The sequence below is a fragment of the Thunnus maccoyii genome, chromosome 7 (assembly GCF_910596095.1).
Source record: "Thunnus maccoyii chromosome 7, fThuMac1.1, whole genome shotgun sequence".
Lineage (NCBI taxonomy): Eukaryota > Metazoa > Chordata > Actinopteri > Scombriformes > Scombridae > Thunnus > Thunnus maccoyii.
In genome coordinates, this window is record NC_056539.1 from 16,719,306 (window position 1) to 16,742,204 (window position 22,899).

The 22,899-nt window shown below is 40.3% G+C and overlaps 2 protein-coding genes across 4 annotated transcripts; one reads left to right on the forward strand and one right to left on the reverse strand.

Annotated features, from left to right (window-relative positions):
• The first annotated feature begins 89 nt into the window (after positions 1-89).
• LOC121900885 (kelch-like protein 23) lies at positions 90-4,178 on the forward strand. 2 transcript variants are annotated; one of them, XM_042417465.1, is made up of 4 exons: positions 90-1,200; positions 1,340-1,751; positions 1,926-2,088; positions 2,397-4,178. In XM_042417465.1, exons 1-4 carry the CDS (start codon positions 231-233, stop codon positions 2,505-2,507), a joined length of 1,656 nt encoding a protein of 551 aa, XP_042273399.1. In that variant the 5' UTR covers positions 90-230; the 3' UTR covers positions 2,508-4,178. The 2 variants fall into 2 exon arrangements, with proteins under 2 accessions (XP_042273399.1, XP_042273398.1); XM_042417464.1 differs by having other exon boundaries at positions 1,926-2,489.
• On the reverse strand, positions 4,149-17,718 carry cers4a (ceramide synthase 4a). 2 transcript variants are annotated; one of them, XM_042417466.1, is made up of 11 exons: positions 17,638-17,718; positions 16,654-16,830; positions 13,804-13,921; positions 12,074-12,192; positions 10,663-10,720; positions 10,406-10,456; positions 8,563-8,655; positions 7,607-7,735; positions 5,212-5,318; positions 4,647-4,803; positions 4,149-4,559 (listed from the first exon to the last, which is right to left on the reverse strand). In XM_042417466.1, the coding sequence occupies exons 2-11, from the start codon at positions 16,827-16,829 to the stop codon at positions 4,359-4,361; spliced, it is 1,209 nt and encodes a 402-aa protein (XP_042273400.1). In that variant the 5' UTR covers position 16,830; positions 17,638-17,718; the 3' UTR covers positions 4,149-4,358. The 2 variants fall into 2 exon arrangements, with proteins under 2 accessions (XP_042273400.1, XP_042273401.1); XM_042417467.1 differs by lacking the exon at positions 17,638-17,718 and adding an exon at positions 17,541-17,629.
• Between the last annotated feature and the right edge of the window lie 5,181 nt (positions 17,719-22,899).

A 22,899-nucleotide genomic window follows, 5' to 3' on the forward strand; every position in this document is an offset into this window, starting at 1 on the left:
TTTGTTGCCCCCACGACAAAAGTAAAATGATCTTAGTTTATTTGATAAGACAATGTGTGCTCATTTTGAATCCCTGCCCAGCAGATGCTCTCTGTGTTATAATTAGCATCTGTTTTCAAACTGACGACCTTTCCCTGCATTGCATCCAGCCAGCAGGCAGCCGGGGGCAAATCTATTAATAACACTAGTTGGTGTGCTGTAAACCAGAAAGAGGTGCAGTTTGTTGTGACATGGCCTGCAGAGCAGACACCGAGCTGAAACCTCAAAGCTTTAAATTTACAGTTCCCTTAGAGCAGGAGGATGAATCTGCTTTACTCGAGGAAGACTCTGAGCCTGAGGTAATCCCTGATGCCGTGCTACAGGTAGAGGGAGAGTCTTTTTATGTCAACCGTCAACAGCTTGCTCTCCAGAGTCCTTATTTCAGGGCTCTGTTCTTTGGCTGTGGCGTAGAGAGCAACAAAAGGCATGTTGAGCTCAAAGGTGTGGGCCTGCAGCATTTCCGGGTCCTGATGGAATACAGCAAGACATCCAGTCTAGCTTTGGACAGAGAAAACGTTCTGGGGATCCTTGAGACTGCAGACTTCCTCCAACTAGAGCAAGCCAGACTGCTGTGCTGCAAGTTTCTCGAGCGTGAGCTGCACCTCAGTAACTGTTTGGGAATGATGGCGTATGCCTGGCAGCTGGGCTGCACTCAGCTCTACGCCGCAGCACGACAGGTGGTGCTCACACACTTCTCTGCTATTGTCGCTGAAGAGGACTTTGTGTACCTGTCTAAGGAGACGGTGGCACACCTTCTTGCCAGTGATGACCTGGCCATCCATAAAGATGATCTGGCTGTTGAGGCTACCCTACGCTGGGTGTCATTTGACCCTAAACGAGAGGAGCACTTTCTGGAGCTCATTGAGCTGGTGAGGCCTGAGTCACTGTCTTTACCGTTTATCACTGTACTTTTGACCAGAATGAAAAGCTCTGATCCCAGAGCCAAGCTCATCTGCAAGATGAATGAACATTTTCCAGCTTCTTGGTCAGTAGGCAGGTCAATACCAAGAACCAGGGCCAGAGAAACACTCTTTGTCCTGGGTGGACCTCACGATCAGGAGCAACAGGCACTGTACCAGTTTCATCCTGTCAGTGGTAGATGGCAGAGCTGTGCACCTCTGCAGAGGAAGAACCTCACACAGTACTCGGTAGCTGCAGTAGGTAATGGTTGGATATTGCTAATTATGATGTTCATGATGATGAAAATTAAGATGATGATGAGTTAGGGGCTGAATGGACATTAGAATTTTCATGTGGTTGTTTTTTTTACCATTATTTTGTCTTTTTTCTCATCATTTAGGAGACTGTGTGGTTGTGACAGGTGGCTACTTCCGTGATGTGTTGTGGTTCAGTGTGGACTGGGTCAGGATGTATGAATGTGGGAACCAGCGGTGGGTGGATGGGCCGGCCCTGCAGAAGTCCAGGCACAGCCACTGCTCCATAGGACTGGATTCAGTACTGTATGTCTTTGGGGGCAGTATGGATGAAGGGCTTGTGGATGATGTAGAAAGGCTGGTCTTGGGGTCAGAGGAGGGTTGGGAGGGGGTCAGCCCCATGATTATGGCTGTGGAGAGGGCAGCCACTGCCACTCTGGGGTCGTGTATCTATGTAGCGTGCGGTCTGGATGAAAACGGGGAGGTGTATGGTGGAATTCAGAAGTATGCAGTGAAGGAGGATCAGTGGGATGTGGTCTCCTATTCTCCATTTCCAAGGTGAGTGTGTCTCAGCAACAGCTCTTTATGAGTAGCTCTCAGCTTCACTCGCTGACACTGTAAACCTGACATTTAATTATTTAGATATCAATGTCTGGAAAACCTTCATCTTTCAGCCTCAGTTTGCAGGGAAATTATGTGAAAATGTAATCTTTTTATTAACCCCTTCCCTAGATATGACCTGGTTGCTACTGAGCTCAACGGTGCCCTCTACCTGTTTGGAGACCAAGCTTTGCGTTTTGATGAGGAGACAGATGAGTGGACTGCGCTGGAGGAGGAATGTCTAAGAAGAAAATTCTTCTGTGGCTGCACCACAGTCAGCGGACAGATATACCTGGTCAGTGAGAAAAAGAGTAACAAAGCATTCCCAAATATGGTGTTGCTGGACCCTTACATAGACACTTGCATTGAGGTGGATGATGCCATACCCTGTCCAGTGCCCCTCAGAGGGTGTGTCACCATGAGGATGGTCACATGATGGTGTGTGATGTAACTGAATGAAAAGTAATGTAATGATGAAATATAAACATATAAACACATGAGACAAATTGAATTAACACATATTCAAGACTAGTTTATCTTCCACTTTAAATAAGACAACATTGTTGTGTTATTTAATGGATTTCATTTATTAAAACTTTTCAGCTGACCACACAATCAACAAAGCATCCATGTGCACTCTTGAGAGAACAGTCAAGTGTTACTTCAATGGAAACATCACATTTTTCCTGCTATGAGTTTTATATCTCTTTTTGATTAAAAAAACTATTCTACTGTGGGTCTAAGTGTGTTATTCTGTGGATCAGCCCTTTGAGTGCTCTATAACTTTGTTGTTTTAAATCCTACCTTGTATTGTGGGCCTGTTCAGACAAAACAGTGTTTCTACTCCTATCACATTTGTCTGTCTATAAAAGATGAATAGATGCAGTATGTGGACATAGCAACCAATTATCTTAAAGAGAACCTATGAAAATGTAACACTAGTTTCTGGTAGTGAATGACATGAGTGTAGTGTGTTTTATGATTGTTTTTGAAAAATATCTCTGTGCTGTACTGTTGACAATCACAAACTTATGGTGATCCACCTGAAAACAACAGTTTACAGACACTAACCAGTACACTTTGTTGGGTAAATACATATTAAATCTGAGTAAAATACAAGTATTTCACTAATTACCTCCTGTTCCTAATAAAGTAGTAGAGTCTAGTTTATTCATATGAAAATATGCCATCAACCTTTATGAAAATCATTACATCTTTACATTTCAATAAGACTTTTCTTCATCTGAGCCATAAAGCATTTGACCTTAAAATTTAAAATATCTCACATTTCACTAATGCCCGTCTGCAGATATGTGCATAATTTTCATGGCTTACCTAGGCACTACCCAATTCACCAAATGTTTCAGCAAAACATTAAATCCACTCACAGTAAGGCCTGGCCCATGTGTTTGTTAAGTAAAGTTAATCCTACTTGCACACAGAGCTTGATATCAAAGTCACAGAGTAGTGTAGAAAACAGCAGCCAAGGCACAAAACAAAAGTCCAGTAGAGCAAACCTCACCAAAAACCTCGTGGAGAAATAATGCTGCCTGTCAAAATGATATTCAAAGTAGAAAAAAAAGAAACAAACAAACACACAGACATATTTCTAGGAGCAACACATTTTCTGCAAAGGCATCACTTTTATCAGACACAGGGAGGGCCTTCTCTACAAGGACAAGTTCTTCTTTGTGCACCAGGGGGCACCATATCTCTTCTAAGAGGTGAGCTTAACTGACAAAACCAGCTCCTGTCAATGGAAAAATATAACTTCTATCATCCCTAAGGGGTTTCTGCAGTAGAAGTTTGTATTCTGTCACAGATAATAACATAAAAATTGTCTGTTGACTAAATGGTTCATAAAAAATAGTCTATAAAGTGGTTTATCAACAGATTTCCTACAATCAAGGTTATTAATAGTCTATGTACAGTCAATCAAACAGTGTATGTGGATACAAAGCTGGGGGAGTGAATTACTATTTAATTCTAGCTTTAGTTTCCTTTGTTTAACACATATTATACAATATATTAGATGATAGTTTTGCGATTCTGTATAAAAAACATTCAGTTTTTCTTGTTGACCTAAGAAAGCATAAATGTATTATAGCACAGTCCGGCTACTTGTATCCTTATGTATTTACAAACAACTTATTATAATACAATGAAAAGAAACAGCATAAATACAAAATCAAAAAAACAAAACAAAACATGATTTTATGTAATGGGATTTTCACTGTCTCCATGTTTTGCCAAATTTATTTTTACAATACACAGTAGAGTTGGTGACAGTAGTGATAGCGTTGCTTCCTAAGCTCACACTAAGTGTGTGGATTTACAATCATTTGTGCTTCTTCACCCTCTTTTTTTTTTTTTTTTTTTTTTTTTAAAGAAAAGCAGAATGCAAACTTACCCTGATCTGAAATCATCAATGGACCGTGTTGGATGTACACAAGCCATACTGTATGTATGTATCATATGTCAGAAATTAGTTCATCTTCGATAGGCAGAAGGGAAAACAACTTTTTTTCCAGTGAGGCTTGGTAGATGTGGAAGAGGGTTTCTCCACTATCTGGCTTTGGGTAGTCTGCTGTTTATATTCCTCTGGTTGGTCAGGTTGTTCAGGACACAGTTGTTAGCCAGCGATGCCAGTTTGGAGTTGATTGCACCCTTCCTTTGCTCCCAGCTACACTCATCCTCTTCTTCCTCAGGCTCCTCCTCTTCCTCATCCACCTCACTCTCCTCATCACTGCGCTCATCACGCTCCACCTATAAAGAAATTAAAAAAACATTAAATTAAAATGTTTGATTCCCTACTCCCCTTCATTTGCTGGTTTAACAATGCACTCCTCTCACCTTGCCCAAGAACATGAACTTGTAGACCATGCGCAGGATCAGGTAAGCCCAGAAGACGTGCAGTGCTTGCAGCACTAACAGCAGTGTGTTGAAGAAGTAATAACCAAAGAAGGGCTGGAAGAATTCTAGAGACACCACCAGGGTTGTATGGACCACTCTGGAAAACAAACACAGTAATACAGTTTTCACGCAGGTCAGGCGTTAGTTGAACGCTCTGGACTCTTGAAAGATTTAGGTCATTTTGAGGTAATACAAGACATGGACACAGTTGGGTGATCCGACACAAAGGATCCTTGACAGGTCGAACAAAACATTAGCACAGACTAAATGGACAACAAAAACAACTTTCAAAACGTGGCACTGGATATATAACAAAAAACAGAGTGTATTTTGAATCAAAAAATTGGTGACTCCTAAATTTGAGCCTATGTGGAATTTACTGGATTTGTTGCTGGGAAGTTCCAACATCTGGTAGCACAACATCAATTCCAAATAGGGGAATACCGGGCATAAATCCGAAAACCCCCTCCACAGATTAAGTACCACATTTCCCACAATGCCTTACCTGCCAGGAAACACCACCAGCCTTGTGACCAAAAAGACCAAAGCAAAGATGACAAACAGTGAGTCACACGTCCTCGTCCACTCGGCATAGTGAAACATCTTAGCAGACTTTTGAAAGAAAAAGGAACAAAAAGTCCTTGTTAGTTATCATGAATGAATATTAGTGACAAACACTCCTCAAGCTTACATCTATAATTAACTATTTTCAAGCACCACACATGATAATCTCTACATATGACAAATAATAGTTAAACAAGACCTGTAGTTGGTGCTGTTTTCAGAGCAACTAACAGTGAGTAATAAAGAGAGTGTTCTGTTAAACGATGCTTTGAGAGAAGTCAATGGATAGGACAGCTTTTTAGGGGCTGGATAGTCTCCTTAACAGTTGAGGTATGATGACTGTATTTAATCAATTTTGATTTGTGGTAATATAGAAAATGTCTGGCAATAACTCAACTACGTAAATGTTCAAATGTTCAAAGGAAAAATGTAAGGACTGAGACCATTTTATTCTAAATATAAAATATACTTCAAACATGCCTGCCGAAATCTATGTAGCCCCTCAAAGGTCACGGCGAGATTTCTTTTTTGCGTTCCCTCACAATATGTTTTGCGTTCCCTCGCAATAAATTTTGCGTTCTCTTGCAACACTTTTCTTTTACCATTCTTTCTGAGCCATATGTCTATTTACGCTCAGTTTCTCTCAGCACAATGCCATAGTGTGGATCAACTCATTGAATTTTACTTTGAACAGAAAGAGGCGGAATTACTTCTCAAAGGGACCAAATTTCATCTGCTATATTGACTCTTATGATCTTGATCTTATCTCTGGAGACATCTCCTTTTCCTCCGTGAAACCCCTCTGGGATCCAGCATAATCAGGTGGACATCCTCTTTTCTTACTTGAAGGCCATATTCTCTACATTTAGAATATATCCATCTGTATCCATGCAGTTGTCCTGAGGACAGTAACTGGTCACATATGAAACCGAAAGCATCCTGCAGATTACCGTACTGCTTTCTTCTGGAGAGACCTCTTGATCTAAGAATTCGTTTAAGTTTACTTTCACTTATTACATAACCATGCCTATTGAGCAGTAGTACTATATCAGCATATCATTGCCCAGTTCAAAGTAAAATTCAGTGAGCTGATCCATACTGGGGCGTTGCGAGTGGAAATAGTAGACATATGGCTCAGAAGGAATGGAAGAAGAAAAGTATTGCGCGGTAACACAAAAGTATTGTGAGAGAACGCAAAACATATTGCAAGGGAATGCAAAAAAAATCTTGCCTTGACCCCTGGGGGGCCTCCGTAGAAATCAGAGTAGCAGTGTTAACAAAAAAAGGAAATTGAAAAATCTTTCTTCAAAATTAGATGTCCATTGTTTGAATGTGATTATAAAATTAATGCCAAGACAGAGATGAATTAATTCAGACAACTGGTTTCAGAATTGACTTTCAAAGGCCAAATGTGATAAATAATCAGTAACTATTAAATACATTAAGGTTACTAATTTATAATCTACCAAACAGTACTCTTCACAGAAACACATGCCTGGCTGTGATGAGTTACTGGCTGAATACGAATGATTTATGTTCATTTTATGTCTTTTTTGATGTGCAGCACTTGGTGCATGTAATTGCTTTTGTTGTAAAGCACTTTGAGCTGCATTTTTTTGTATGAAAGGTGCTATACAAATAGTTATTCTTATTATTATTACGCCAGCCGACACCCAGTCACGCCTGAGGTCACATGACTGGCTCGACATATTTCCTCTAACTCTGAGATGACAGTGACAAGATTGATTTTCAGCCTTTATCAGTGAAACATGACACCAAGGAAAATCAGCCTGAAAAACAAGGACAATGGACCTATTGTCTCACTGTTGGACTTGCAGGTAAGAATTTTAGCCACAATGGGCAGGTTTTATGTTTACTGTGGACCATAATGCTTTTCTATGTACAGCTTAGTTCCCTGAGTGAGGGGTTATAAAGTGTTAGAGTAAGAATGGGAATACTTCCGCAATAAATACACAATGCCTGTATTCAAGTCAGGTTCCCTGTGACCTTTGTCCAAAATGACTATCAGGAGAGTTGAAGAAGAATCAGACTATAGAACAGCAAGTGCAATGTTTTTTCATTCAACTTTGAATACATATTCTGCTTTTGTTTTCTTTTTTTTGTATTTCCTCCTTCCTTTTTCCCAAACCTGAAATGTACACATGATTTGTGAAATTCCGCCCTGCTGCCTTTATTCTTCCTTGAACTCATTCATAGCAATGGAATGAGGAGGTGTACGGTGGAAAAGAGGTGGCTTGGGTAAATCCATTAAATATTACTCAACATCGTTGAAAGAATCAATTCACACATATTTAATTTCAGGTGTTGTGTTTTACCTCAAGGAGGAAGTCAGAGGAGTCATGCAGCAGCATCACAAGTGTGCCAACCCTCACATAGTTGGAACAGTAGGAGAAACCGATGAGGAATATGGTGGCAATGTGATGAATTACCTGCTCCTTGAAATCCTGAAACACACGAGTACACACACACACGCACACAGACCACACAGTATGAGAAACATGTTCAGTAGCATAACCCAAACTTCAGCAGCTCTCCATCTGTGGTCCTGTAAATCAGTTTTGTGCAAGGATTTTAATGACAGATTTGTCTGGACATGCTGTCTGGAGTAATTTGTTGTTACGTTCGAAGCTCAAATATCATTAATCAGGAGTTTGGAGCAAATCAGTGAATCAGTCCCCAGCTGCGTAAAACATTTTTTTTTTTTGGATAAAATTTAGGAAATAGAGCCTAAAAAAGCTGCAGGATCAAGCATGAAACATGGAACACCGGTGAATTACAGTGCTAATTTATTGTAATTTATGTGTAAAAATACAGTTTAGCAATACATTAAAGTCCAACTGGTCCGTTTAGAGCACATAAAAGTTTGTTGGATATATGTGTATAGAACTAATGCAAATAGTGAATTTTACACAAAGTGCTAACATGTATTAAATATTCTAAATCCTGCAATGTTCAGTTTTAAAATGAGAGCAAATGCAAAGTACACAAAGTTATGATGTAACAGGAGATAATCCAGTGCATAATCTGTTTGAGTTTAATCGTGCAAGAGAAAAACAACATTTGGATTACACTAGCAGGGGAAAAAAAAAAAAACAAGACTGAGTGGTTGAGTGATGACATTTAGCTTTTGGTTTTGACCATTTGGCTTTCAAATCTAAGTCCCAAGATAAGAGGAAATGCAGAGGAAACCATGTGAAAAGCCTCCATTCTGAAAAGCATGTGTGTGTGTGTTTGGGGTGGGGGCGAGGGTTGGGGGGGGGCTCACACTCACTTTTCGCTTGACATCCACAGAGACACACAGCAGCAGCGACAAATAAAAGCCCATTTCCAAGATGTAATACCAGTGATGAACCTCGGCCACAGGCTAAAAGGTAAGAGGAAGAGAGAAACAAGGAGTCAAAATTTACTGCAGATACATACAGTGGTATGTGACTGCAAGACAAGCATTTCCATCATGCTGCTTATCTGAAGTAGCCTCAGGAAAACATACTGTAGACATATGCTGAAGCATTAGATAACAAAGAAAAACACACATTTTTGCCAGGCGCCTTAACAGTAAATTACTGTGATAAAATATTTATTTCGCAAAAACATATGTTGTTCAGCTGCATACGGTTCCAGAGCTTAACATGTAGAGTGGACTGATATTGCAGACTGACTGTCCCCTGCTGCATGTGTGTGCTAAGAAAGATCTGAAGATTTGGGGCCTTGGAGTTAATGGGACCCCCAAAAGAGCCTCTTTGTCCTCAAACTATTCCACACGGCTGAGCATTTACAGTCTCACGCTGTCTGAGGACATGTTTGTGTTTGCTAAGCTCTGGATGGCCACTTACTGTAAAAACTCCTGTACATTCCCATATAGTAAATATATCAATAAACTGTCAATCTGCTCTCAAAAGGAGGAAGCTAGAGAAAGTGGTGGTGTACTATCTGGAATCAAAACACACAAACAATACAAAGTCTCCAGCAACACAATGAAAGGAAGTTGACTGAAGAATTTCACCTCTAAAAACACATCCTTTCTCTCTGACAGAGGCCACATGACCCCAGAAAAGGGAAAAGGTCAGCTGCAATATTGCCTGCAGGAGCTGTAATCAGTCAAACTGCAGATACAGAGAGACGGAGCTTTGCATTTTTTCTAGTGTTTTCCGTTTGAGGCCGAGACCCTGCGAGCAAAGGATGGCTTCCCCGGAGGAATGCCGACCTGCAGGCATACCTAACTGTCATCAACACAGCAGAGTTATTAGCTTGCCAAACTCAGGGGGAAAAAAAAAGAAACACAGAAGTGTGCAGCCAAACTCTGCTGTAAAGGAAGTGAAGGAGATGAAAGTTAGCAAGTGGGTGGAGTGTACTGACCAATCTGTGTTACAAAGCCAAAATCTGCAGAGGACAAATTCTTCTACATGGACTAAAGGCTTTGTTTTGTTCGTCCCCTTGCAGCTATTGTTTTTTTTTGTTTTTTTACTCACTGCTTCATAAAGGGTGTTGTCCCAGAATGCTAGATAGCAGAGACCATGTAGAATCTATTTTGTATTAGGCGTGCATATAAAAATATTTCTATAATCAAATAATCTGTAGTTTCTTTTTTGATTAATCAACAAATGATTTATCATATAAATTGTCAGGAAATAGTGAAAAATGCCCATCACAAGTTCAAAGAGACCAAGGTGATTTTTGTTTGTTTGTTTTGTTTGACCAACAATCCAAAGCCAAAGATCTTTAACTTACAATGATATAAAACAAAGAAAAAGAGCATATCCTCACATTTGAGAAGCTGGGAACAGCAAATACTTGGCATTTGTGTTTGATAAATAACCTGAAGGATTAATCAAGTATCAAAATAGTTGTCAGTTGGCTGACTAACTTAATCAATGAGTCATTTCAGCACAATTTTGTATAACTATGTAATTTTGTATAATCTCACCCTATTCTGTTGAATCTACATAAAAAAAGTTTCAACAACAAGTGATCAAGCATTTGAAATGACTGACGCCTCTTAATGGAATTTTTTGGAAAAGCACATATTGTCTCATTTTTGAGGTTAGATTGTTCCTTGAACATGACATGGCAGTTTTTTTTAAATCAATGACAAAAACTTACTGTTTCTTCCTCACCTGTTTGGGATAACCCCTCCAGCACTCTCTGTGATCCCAGAACCATGGCGTCTAGAAGATCAAAAGAAAAACCAAAGCAGAGTCTTAGCAAATAGAAATAATACAGTGTGTGTCAATGATATCACACAGGACTATGAAATAAATACTCATTATCTTCACATCTTACAAGAATCTATCACATTCACACCCAATTACACACTGTATAAATTGTTTGGCCTGTTTAAAATAAAATATAATAAAGTGATTAACAGACTTACATTGATTAAAGAGCCGAGCCCTGCTGTGAACGCTACAAGGTAGAAGACAAAACGCCAGCTGCATAGATAAAAATAAACCATCATTTGTTAGTGGCAACAGTATAAATTAACTTAACACATGAAGAAATATTAAAGATGCATGTTGTACATTACATCTGTACTATATTCACATGAACATGAAAGGTTTCATTCCAACATGTTGAACTTTCACTGATGTAATTCCCTTTTGGAAATAAAGTACTTCCTGAAAATCTTTAAACAATAGAAAATCATCAAACAATAGATGGCTCAAACTTCAAACAGAAATTTGTGTACTTTGCTTTTATTAAAACAGTCACTCTGTAAAAGTAAACCTCATACTTTGAAATAGAGCCTCTAACATCAGAATGTGACTTTATAAATCATTGTTTGTTCAATTTGTTAAATCAAGTTCCAAGTTTAGTAAAAACATAACTATACACCATCCACTGTGTAAAATGAATGAAAGAGACATTAACCCTCCAATAACAGATTTTTTTGACCACTTTGGGGCAACGAAACAAGTTATGGAAACAACACTTAAGTATATTATCACCTTTGAAGTTGAAATGACAAACTTGTTAGCAAACAGCTGCCTATTCACACATCAAGCAGATACAGAGCAACATTTGCATTTATTTGGAATAATGTTTGTGTCTTCCTGATGAATTTAAGTCCCATATTTACTGTTTTGCTCTCTAACAACACCTGAGGGAAATATCTGTAAATCTTCAGCCATTAACTGCTTTGCTATCTTCACCAGCTAGCGACTAACTTTGTTTGTCTGCTGTTTGGGGCTGGACACGTACGGTACAGTTGATTTTTAGAGCTAAAAACAGCTGCCTGCTGCAGCCAAAAACAATAATTTAAGAGTGGTGAGAGTGAACCAAAACAGTTGTGGGGCAGAAAACCCAAAACAATGAGCTGAAAGTCGCTAAAAGGTTCTGTAGGGCTGAGGGAAGGTGCAGAATTGGGTGATAATTCTGTAGGATTTCTCACTATGAGTGACCCCTTTCATATACCAACCGTCAAATATAATGATTATTGCTGCTTTAAGCAGTGTGTGATGTGAAATGTGCAGTAGGCTGTTTGCACATTGGTGGCAAACTAGGTAGCAGCATGAGTTTAAAACTGAAGAGAGACATCATGTAACAGGAAAGCACAAAGTTTCCATTGCACAAAGCTCTCACTTCAAGCTGTTTAGTTTTATGGCATTTTGCCAAACAGTGCAAATCTACACCATCTCAAACTGAATGGTTGGGCACTCTGCTCTGCTACAGCTCCAGTTAATGTTGCCTAGAAATATGAACTCTTCCGAAACATTTAGCCTACTGCAGCTTTTATTCACGTGCAAAACAACGTTTGAGGAAAAAGAACAAAGAAAACAACTCACGAGGCCTCGCAGAACTTTTTGGTGTTGCTGGGTCGGTCCTGGTTTCGTCTGTGCCTGAACCAGGTCTGGATCTTTCTCTGGGAGAGTCCACACTGCTTCCCCAAACTCACCACCTCACTCTGAATACACACAAATACAAAGACATATTTACACAAACGCAGGGTTCAAATGAATTTCACACTTGAGAATATTTTTATGATTAAGTTAACAACACTTCATTTCTTGGCAAAGTAGTTTTTTTACAGCCTGCTGCTGGCTGCACTCTCACTGTCTGAGATACAATATTTCAGATTTGATATATTACAAGCCCAAACTACTTGCTGATCTCTCTGACAGTTATGTTGCTTCTTCATTAGAGGAAAATGCAGATTGTACCAGGTTCCACCTGTCAAATGGAAGACTCCTGCAATGTTAAATGTGCTTAATCCAACCAATTGTTCTGCACCAATGAGTCTGTAACAATAATACAGTTTGTCTGATGTTCCCTGCTCTCTCTTTCTCCACCCTGATACTTTACACAGGGCTGTGTTTCTCTTGAAGAGATCCTTGTGCTGGCAGAAACTTAATTACTTAAGAGTGTGTCAATCTGAGTCAGAGCTAAACAACATTCTTTCTTGTAGCTATGCTGGCTTATTGTATTAAAAAATTAGGTGGTGGTTATTTTAGCACAATCAGTTCTTAGAGGATCAATCATTTGGAAGACTGTGACCTGGTATTTGGCCTTTTGCTACTGCTGCAGGTTGTTCAGGCCACAAAGAAATTTGCAAATAAAGTAAGTCAGGACACAGCGACAAACATGGTGGTGTGCATACATGCACACATGCATGAAACATACACAGACACATGACATAGATAAGTGCAAATGGATTAGTGCATTCTCATTTGATATGCCAAGTCATGTCTTGTCCTGACAGGCAAGTCCTGCTTGTCTGCACAAGAACATCAATGTCGTAACATCAGACCAAAACCAAAAGGAGGGTGAGAATTTCCATGTGAACCTGAACTTCTCTGTTACATGTCTGCACCTGCTCACTGACGAGGGACAAGAGCAAAACTATCTCTGCACAAAGGAACAATTGCAATTATATAGTAATTGCTGTACATTGTTGTGCTATTTTTTGAAGCAGACGTTATCTAGCATTTCTGATTATTAGTTTCATTAAAGGAGGCAATGAAATGTGAAATGTGATGATAAAAACTGAGAATAGACTTTTAAAGGAAGAAACATTTTCTCAACCCTGTAGAGCAAACAAACCTTCCAAAAAACATTTTAATTTCCTGTATCCAGCACTTAATCTCTCTGGGACCTTTATACAGACTTTTTTAAACAGTTCCTTGTTCCAAGAAAGTTGACAACTCATCCAAATAAAACTCCCAATCAATCATGGTCTTTGCAAATTTATGCAAACTTCCACATGCATTCGCCCTTCTTCCGTCAGTGTTCTCATATATTACAAAAACACTTGGCACATGAGTGTGAGGCTCAAGAGTTCTACAGGTGAGAACTCCCTTCAGGCTTTGCCTGTCTGTTCTACAAAGTTAAACAGTATATCTGTCAAAACATGTGCTAGTTTCACACATAGAACTGTTATGAAGGGCGTAGATTTGGTTTCAGAAGTGGTGAGACGCATTGATGTCAAGGTTGTGACTTCATTGTCAAAAAAAGATGCTTGCAATCAACTGAACCTAGATATTTTTGATATAAGAGAGGACAGAACGGAAATACAAACTTGTGATGGCTGCCGACTGTTCTGTTTGTAGAAGGTCTCCAGCTTTGGGACAGAAGCAGCTCGAATCCGAATCCGGTCCTTCACACCTAAACGTTTGCTTAATGGGACAGCGATGAGCCTGAGAGGACACAGAACACAAGAGACAAGGAAGAAAAACTTTTATTCTTGATAATATGATAAATTCCAAAGGGATTCAAGTGAACAACTGTCCAATGTGATCCTACAGAGTACAGTACAGAACAGTGGCAACAAGATAACTCATTATACTGCTCCTGACAGCCTGTAGACCTGCTCCCATGGGTGCATTGTGACATTTGGCCACGCAGCCTTTGTCTTTAGCTGATACGGCATCAAGAGACACTTGATCTGTGTGTGTGTGTGTTACAGAGAGATGGAGTCAGACAGAGTGACAGAGAAGAAGAAGGACAATGTGAGTATGAGCACAGGAGAGATGCTTTGATAGATGTGTGTGTCTGTGTGTGTGTGTGTGTGTGTGTGTGTATGCACGTGCATAAACACATGTGTGTAACTCTATCTCAGAGATAATCATCCTGAAACGGGCAGGGAGGGACAGATCAGAGAGAATGAGAAGGTCAGTACAGCTTTACTCAGAGACACAAACAGTCTCTGGTTACAGGAACCATAAAAACACATACACACCCCCACCACCACTTCAACATAGGAAACAGCTGCGGCCCGAGACGATCAAATGAAGACACACCTTTTCACCTTCCAGCTGACTGAGAGCCACTCAGACGTGAGCAACACCTTCAAACTCAACTTTGCACATCCACAACAACAACTAACAGTAATACTACAGAATACACAGACACACACACACACACACACACACACACACACACGCAGGTGCATGCTGGTATTCAGATTCCTCCTCTGCTACTAATACATCTCATGTTAAACTTACTACTCTGCTAATGAATAGCTGATGAAGGTTCAAACAAAGCTTGAGCATAACAATCGTACCGATCTTAGACAGGTCTTGTCAAACAAGCTCACAAAACTTGTGAGCATAAGGACAGATAATATAGTAGCTGATAAGGAAAAGCATGCAAAAACAGGACTCCTATCAGTTCATCCATCACATGTCTTTACATCCTGCCTCCGTCATCCTCGACTCTTGTCCTGCTACCAGCGATCAACCAGCAGAACTAGTCAAGTGTCCAGGCGAGTTTCCCTGTTAAGCTGCCTTGCTTGAACTTTTTTCTGAACTTCTGAACCTTGAGAAACAGAGAAGAGAGCATTAACTCATTTGTTTTCTGCCAATTTACAATCTATGTGAATTCCAAAGCCACTCGGTCCTGTTTTCAACACTTGCTGCTACTTATAAGAAAAGCGAGCAGCTGAGTATGTGATGAATAATTTAAATGACATGACAAATGTTGCATTATTTCCTGTGTTATGTATTATATGACAGCACCTTCTATCAGTTAAATGGTGCAGAAATGTGGCATGGCCTGAGCAGAAAGTGTCTTGAAACCAAATGATCACATATTTGAGTGCTGTGATTTTGTCTTAACATGTGTGAGCAGGACAATGAACCTGTACATGCTTACCCATTTTAAGTAGCTCTGGATTAGGGAAACAAACCATTGTTTTCATTATTGACTAATCTGATGATTATTTTCTAAATAATCAATTCAAATCAATTTATTGTTTGGTCTATGAAATGTCAGAAAGAAATGAAAATTGGCTTTCTCAATTTCATAAAACCAAAGGTGCAATATTCAGTTTACTATCATATAAAAGAAAGAAAAGGGTCTAATTCTCATAATTAAGAGGCTGGAACTATGACAAATCTATTATCAAATAGTTGCTGATTGATTTTCTCTCAATTAACACATCGACTTATTGTTTCATCTCTACTCTGGATATGAGCATAACTTTAAAAGGCTTTTAAGTGCCTCATAAAATGAATAAAATCCACCTCCTGTCGCTCGAATATTCAAAAACTAAACAAACACACTTTTATCAGGTATGCCTGTCATGTCATTATCTCATCCAGAAGACAAGATTCAATTCCCTCTTGCCGTCACCACAGACATGTTTTGACCTTTCTAAGCAGTCTCTAGATGGTTCACCAGAATCTTTATAATAAGCACAACTGGGAATATACATTAAACCTTCCCATCACTTGTTTTTTTCTCTAGTCAGCACTCAGTGGCTGGTGTCTCTCTATAAGAGCTTGCAGAGGCCATCAGTTTTTCTGGCAATTAGTAAAGTGAATCCGCACAGCATCAGTAGCACATTAGAGCAACATCTGAAAGTTCAGTTAAGTCTACTAACTAGAGTTTGCTATAGCCCTTCATCCACTATAAAGAAACTACCACCATCATTGCCATATCACTGTTATTATCCTCTTTTTCCTCAAAAACACAAACACATCACATTTTTATAAGGTTGGACCCCGTCCATCTAGGAGGAGAAACAGCTTTCACACATTCAGCAGCTAAAACTGCCTACTCGTAATGCCTGCCTGCCACTGCATGTCTGATCTACACCCTCCATCTACTAGGAACACTAATTAAGCCATTATCCTGAGCTACGCAGGCAGCATAGCAGGCAGCAAACCAGACAGCATGACCAGTGAAAGTCAACAAGGAAACGAGACGCAATATTTCTAAACATTTGCTCTGACCCAACAAAAGACTCCAACCATATAATTTAACATCATACTTGCAGGTCTGCTGTGAATATATTGAAAACGTATTGCTCCAGCGAGTCAAGCACAGCAGTAGTTGTCAAAGTTAATGGCAACAATGAAAAAGCAGATCTTGCATCTGTGATTTCACGGTCCAACTGTGATGGAGTCTGGGTTATATCTCCTCTCACCTCTCAAAGACATATCTGAAGGCTATGAAGGCGAAGGCCAGCGGCAAGGTGTAGATGAGATCTCTCGGCAGAGGAAAGCGGCCCTCGTCCTCCTTCATCTCAATGTCCTGCCAGCTGATGCCAGGAGGAAGCCAGTACTCCTCCTGCCACAACCACTCATTCAACAGGGCTTCCATCCTGAGGAGAGGAGAACAGTGTTTCATGTGGGTTTTTGTCAGGAGCAGACCTGACCTGTTAAATCATTGATGCCTTATTCATATTAATGCCAAACAGCAGTTGAGACCCTCAAGATTAGAAATGAAAACAGACGAATGAGGCAGCATATTGAATGTTAATATTTAACAATCATCTAAATGACTTGTGGAAATCCAACAAGAATTATGGGCTCTGATCTATGCGGGATTGTTTGTGTGTATCCCAACAAAACCTGAACCACACAGCCACACAGCCACACAGCCACACACACACACACACACACACACACACACACACACACACACATGCATCCATAAACACACATACACATTAACACACACTTCTTTCCTCAATTATGAAATCACATGCTCAAAGCTGATCGGTTTGAGTTTAAAAGCTGCTTCCTATAGCGTCACACTGATTGACATATTGATTATAGCGGTGCAGCATGATAGCGTATGTCAAAGCCTCCATGCAGCCTTTGGCAAGATAAACCAAAACACCCTGGGTGCAGCCAGAAACACAGTAGAAACACTACCTCATTACAGACAGAAATAATGACGTTATCAATTAATAACACGCAACATATTAGTAATAATAATCACATGAAGTCTGGCAGCGCGCAGCACCTCTCACATCCCGCTACAGCCAAACAGCCTCGGACTGGACAGCTCCATCAACAAACAGCCTACCTTTTTAATCAAATGTATCTATTGTATACTCCGGAAATCCAGTAGAAACGCTTCATTGTTGTGTTATACGAGAATATAAGTGCGACATTGCGGTTACCTGTCCGCGCTCCAGTGATGGGGATGGGAACCGCACAGCGACAAATGGGAGAGGAGGAGCGTTTTGACGCAACCTGCTCCTGCTGAGGGCGGAGAGAGGGACGCGCTGTCATCATCATCATCATCATCATCTGATTAGATTTTATGGCACCCTGCGTGAGATAAGAATGAATGGCTTTATTTCCTCCCCGCCAAAACATAATCTGTGAGCCGATCGTCATGATAATGACAATAGGCAAAGTTTAATAGTTAGAGCGTAAAATGTGACAATGTGCTGGTGTTTACAGCAAAAAAAAATCCCCGAATAGTTTGTTATAAACAAAAAATCACAGTCTTCTGAAAAAAAGAAAAAAAAGTGTTTGGCTCATTAATGCAGTTGCACAATTCTTCTTGTCATTTTCCAGAGAACATTTGAATGTAGGCCTGATAAAAATCTCCTGAAGCTGCTTTGGTTGGGAGCAGTGAAGTAAGGCTTCTCACACCACTTGCAGATTTTCCGCCTCTTTAAAGACACTTTTATCAGTGTTCAGTGAATCACTAATTTGTGTTTTAACCTGCTGAAACTGCATGAGCTACAAAAGCCCCCCCACTCTTCCCTTTAAAAAAGTTGATTCATTTACGTATTTTTGATTATTTGCAATACCTTGGGAATTTTCTTGAGAAAATCACAGAAACCCGATTTATGTCCTGCTTTCTTCTTGCTCGACTTCCTAAGGTGAGCAGACGGAGATGAACAGAGAAATTGGAGTGCAAGAATATAAAGGAAACAGTAAAGATCAACATATGTTTGCCCATCCTCAAAGCTTCTCCTTACTGTATGGTGCACCGGCAGATGTAGGAAAACTTAATAACTCTGAATATCTTTCACCCTTCAAAGAGTGGACACAGTGTATTAGGGTTTTGCAGAACCAACATACAAGTAACAGAGAGGAACATAATAGGACATAGAGCTTTTAGCTGTGCAGTAGATAGATTGTACACTTACAATAGACATATTTATGACAATAGGAAATATTACCTGAACATTTACAAGGACATGGAACTTTTAACAACCATGCTTGTCATAGCCAGCTAATTTATTGTTATTCATGGCCGTAGGGAACACTGGCACACACTTCAACAAGTAAAGTTAAGTTTGTTCAAAGTATTTATCACCATAGAGGAAACATATGTTCACAGTACTGGGTGGTTTCCAAAAACAAGCCCAAAGTTGGGGCAGAAAGAAATGCTATATGGGGATATTTCCTGTCACTGATGTCATTCATTACGTTGAGAAAGCTGATAAGATTTAGAGTCGTGCTCACATGACACTGCCTTTCATACCAGTCATACTCTAACAACACCAACACATGACACACACACACACACACACACACACACACACACACACACACACACACACATACACACGAAGAAGGAAGGAGGAAAATTTACACCCAGCAGTTGTTTATGTAGATAAAATACATACATAGATACATAGATGATATACTCTCCTGTTTGCCAGGTATAGTCCTGGCTTGCTAGTGTCACATATTGTTCAATCCATTCACTTGAATGTCTATATGAATGTGTAGATGTAATGATCTTACTAAATAAAGCCCTATGTCACATAATGTTTGACCCCTTTTTGACCCCTTGATACAGTTCTGAAGTGGGAGGAGTTATCCCGGGGATCAGTCAGTTAAACTGCTATAAATCTCTTTACAGGCAACATTAGGTGGCTGCGTCTCTGCCCGATTTGCTACTTTGTATAGAACCTGGAGGACAAAGCCTGAAGGAAGTAGAGTCAAGAATATGCCCTGTAACCCAAGATGTGTGATTACAGAGAGATCCTGTAACCACTACTTACCCAAGTTATTCACCTCAAACTTCAGAGAAATGCTCTGCAGGGGTGAATGGGCAACTCTGAAGTAGACTCATAGACCTATGGTTGCAATGTCTAACATTTGCTTTAATTAGAATGCATGGCTCCCTATTTGTGATCTCTCTAAACCCTCACATGTCTTTCTTTTTTTCCCCCTCAAGTATGCTGTTGCGTTTGCAGGACTTGTTCACATTTAAACATGTGATGGGGTTGAGTATGATGCAGACAGAACATGTGACTGAAGAGGCAGCTATGATGGAGAGATGGAGAGATTTTTCTGTCTGCTGTGGTGGAATTCTTGAGATAAGTGTGACAGATCCTGCAAGAGATCGATAATATACTGTAATGTTGGCGCCAACCAGTGAGCGTACACTCTATACACACAAATACACACAGCTCATCTGGCCACAAAGAGTGATTTACAGTCAGAGATTTACAGTCAGGAAAATGATTAATTCAATGTGTGTTGTTTTTGCACCACGGAAACCCTGATAAGTACTCTGGCTGACAGGTGTAACTATGTTGCCATGACGATATCATCAAGTGAGGGTAAGGACATTCCCCCTCCCCACTTCCTCCAGCTGGGTGTGTTCTGTTATCACTGCATGTTTGTTGTGTTGGCCAGCTGTTGACTTTTTCACATGCTAGAGCTAGTGCTTTTTTATGTTTTTATACTTGAGGGACAACATGCTTTCCTACATGCTCGCACAAGCACACGTGCAGGCCTGTAACATGTTTTGATTGTATAAATGTGTATGCGCACGCAAACACACATATGGGGTCATGCATGTATATGCATAAATGCAACACATTTTTACATCCTTGTCATATACGTCCTTTGGTTTACCTTTTTTCACTGTGTGCACTGTCACCACAAGGTAATGAATTTCATTAAAGTTAGCCATCAGCAAGTCAGTGAGATGTAATTTTGTTATTAACACCAGAGATGAAATGTGTGCTGTCTTGAGTAAGAGCAGGTTACTGCATTTAGACGAGCACAACATAGAACAGACACCCTTTGAATTTAATGAATATTGCAAAGTAATGCAAAAAAAGTGAACCCAGTGTTGGTTTTGAAATGACATCATATGATTTTATAGGGCTGTTTTCTCATGGAGGTTGGTGTCAGTATGTGTGTGTGTGTTTGTGTGTGTGTGTGTGCGTGTGTGTGTGTGTATGTGTTGGATAACTGCAATATAACTGTTGTAATGAGTGGAACATTGGTGTCCAAACCAACAAGTATGACAAGCAATGAGTTCATTTCTTGTTTTACAGCCAATCACAAAAACAAATGCACAAACACAGCACAGCAGGTAACGTGCTAAATATTAATCAACACTGGACATACAGAACAACCCTTTGAATTTGTTCAAAGTGTTTATAAAAGTTGCCTAGTCTGCATGGGTAAAGTATTTGTGTACATGTTCAGAAACACTGAATTCCTTCTGCTTTTTCTTGTTCCCTACGGAGTCCTTAACAACTTTATTTTGTGCCTGTGTTCAATTCTGGCCTTGGCTCACCTCTGCTTTATACACTGTGTGTACGCAGTTTGTTCTTGGCGTGACCAGCAGCAACAAGGGAGCTACAACATGCAAAAACAATGTGTTTAAAAATACAGCAAGACAGAGTGATCCCTGGTAAATAAAGTGAAACAAGACTGAGACAGATGTGAGAGGACAAGATAAATGCTAACATCAGCATGATAGTACTAACAAGCCGACGTTTAGCAGATACAATGTTTACTATGATCACCATCTTAGTTCAGTGTGTTAGTCATAAATGAGTATTGGACACATTGTCATTTTGACCCGATAATGGATAAAAAGTCAGGGGATCACATCCTATGGGGAACATGAATGTCTCAAACAAAATGTTTATGAAAATCCATCTAAAATAAGTGAAAGTTTTCACTCAACGCCACAAATGTCAAGAGAAAAGGAGGAAAAGAGGGAAAGTCAAGAGATCACCAAGTCAGTAGGGATCACCTGGGGAACATGAATGTCTGAACACATTTTCATGGCAATCCATCCAACATCTGTTTAGATATTTCAGTCTGTACCAAAGCGGCAGACAGACCGACTGACCGACATTGACATTAATAGAGCATAATGGCTACAAACACGACAGAAGATCCACCACGCACACTCAGCCGTGTCTCTCTGGGCTCTTCAGGCCTTGAGGAGTAAGGACAGCGAAGGCCTCTGCAAGGCCCCTGGTTCGTAGCTGTGTACCCCTCTGTTTGGGCCAAAAATAACACAGCCGGGGAGGTGGGGAATGTGCACAGGAAACCAGTGCTTCACAGCAGCAGTGGTGGTGGCTGTGAGCCTGGCTGAGCTGAGCTGAGCCGAGCTGAGCTGCTGAGGACCTGGCTGGAGTGCAGTCACGTTTCAGTCAGGGCCAGGGGGGCTCCTCCAGGAAACACACACACAGAGCTTTCCCACGGGACCCTGACTGAGGATTACAGTGTGCACACAAGCACACGTGTACTGTACCTATACTCATGTCTCACATATATGACACACAAGTTAAATAGGTTATATTTATAGGTTACACACATGCTGATTTTCTTATTCTATTTCTCTCTTTTATTAGCACACACGCACACTCTCCTAATCCTTCTTTTTGTCCAATGTCCCTGTGGTCTCTCTGAGCTCTGACACTCCCTGTCATCCCCTACTCCTTCTCTCTGCCAGGTGTTTTGTTGGCACCCTGTGACTGTCCACACAACAGGGCCTCTGTTCTCAGCTCCCTGTGGAACACTGCTGGGAAGCTCTCACATGCACGCTCTCTCTCTCTCTGTTTCCCTGGTTTCTCCATCTCTTTCTGTCTCTCCTTCTATTAATTTCTCTCTCTCTAAGCGTTCCTCTGGTGCTCTGCTGTTGTTTCTCATTCTTTTGTGTGTTGTTTTTGGCGTCAGTTCTCCCACGGACCCCCAGAATGAAGCGGGTTACTCTCCAGCTCTAAGCTCTAAAGACAACAGTGTAAGGCCTCAACCTCTTAAGACACACTCTATCTGAGACCAGTTTAATACAATAACTGGAGGCGTACAGTAAAAATGTTACTCCTGAGGTAATTGGAAGTCTCCCTCATGGACAACGTTTGACCTCATTCCTGCACTGGTCTAAAAAGAGATACCTATTTCTTACAGCAGAGGGCGCCAGATATTGTAGCATGTTCAGATGCCAAACAGTCTACATAAGGTGTCTAATAATTTCTGCTGCGCAGGTTGAGGTCACTTATATAGTCCCATATACTTTCACCTCAAAATGTCATTCAAACTTTGAAATGGTCAGCATAAAGGACATTTGTGCATATTTTACTCAAAGATTTTACCCAAAAAAATGTTTTGCTTATTATACTTTACTTGGATATTTGAGCTTCACTGTGCAGAATGATGTA

Excerpts from the sequence above, each read along its gene's own strand:
- LOC121900885 (XM_042417464.1), top strand. The coding sequence starts at position 231 with ATGGCCTGCAGAGCAGACACCGAGCTGAAACCTCAAAGCTTTAAATTT. Across the intron at positions 1,201-1,339 it reads GTACTCGGTAGCTGCAGTAG|GAGACTGTGTGGTTGTGACA; the intron begins GTAATGGTTGGA and ends CTCATCATTTAG. Across the intron at positions 1,752-1,925 it reads TCCTATTCTCCATTTCCAAG|ATATGACCTGGTTGCTACTG; the intron begins GTGAGTGTGTCT and ends CCCCTTCCCTAG.
- cers4a (XM_042417466.1), bottom strand. The coding sequence starts at position 16,829 with ATGGAAGCCCTGTTGAATGAGTGGTTGTGGCAGGAGGAGTACTGGCTT. Across the intron at positions 7,736-8,562 it reads CTGTGGATGTCAAGCGAAAA|GATTTCAAGGAGCAGGTAAT; the intron begins GTGAGTGTGAGC and ends CGTGTGTTTCAG. Across the intron at positions 4,560-4,646 it reads AGTTCATGTTCTTGGGCAAG|GTGGAGCGTGATGAGCGCAG; the intron begins GTGAGAGGAGTG and ends ATTTCTTTATAG.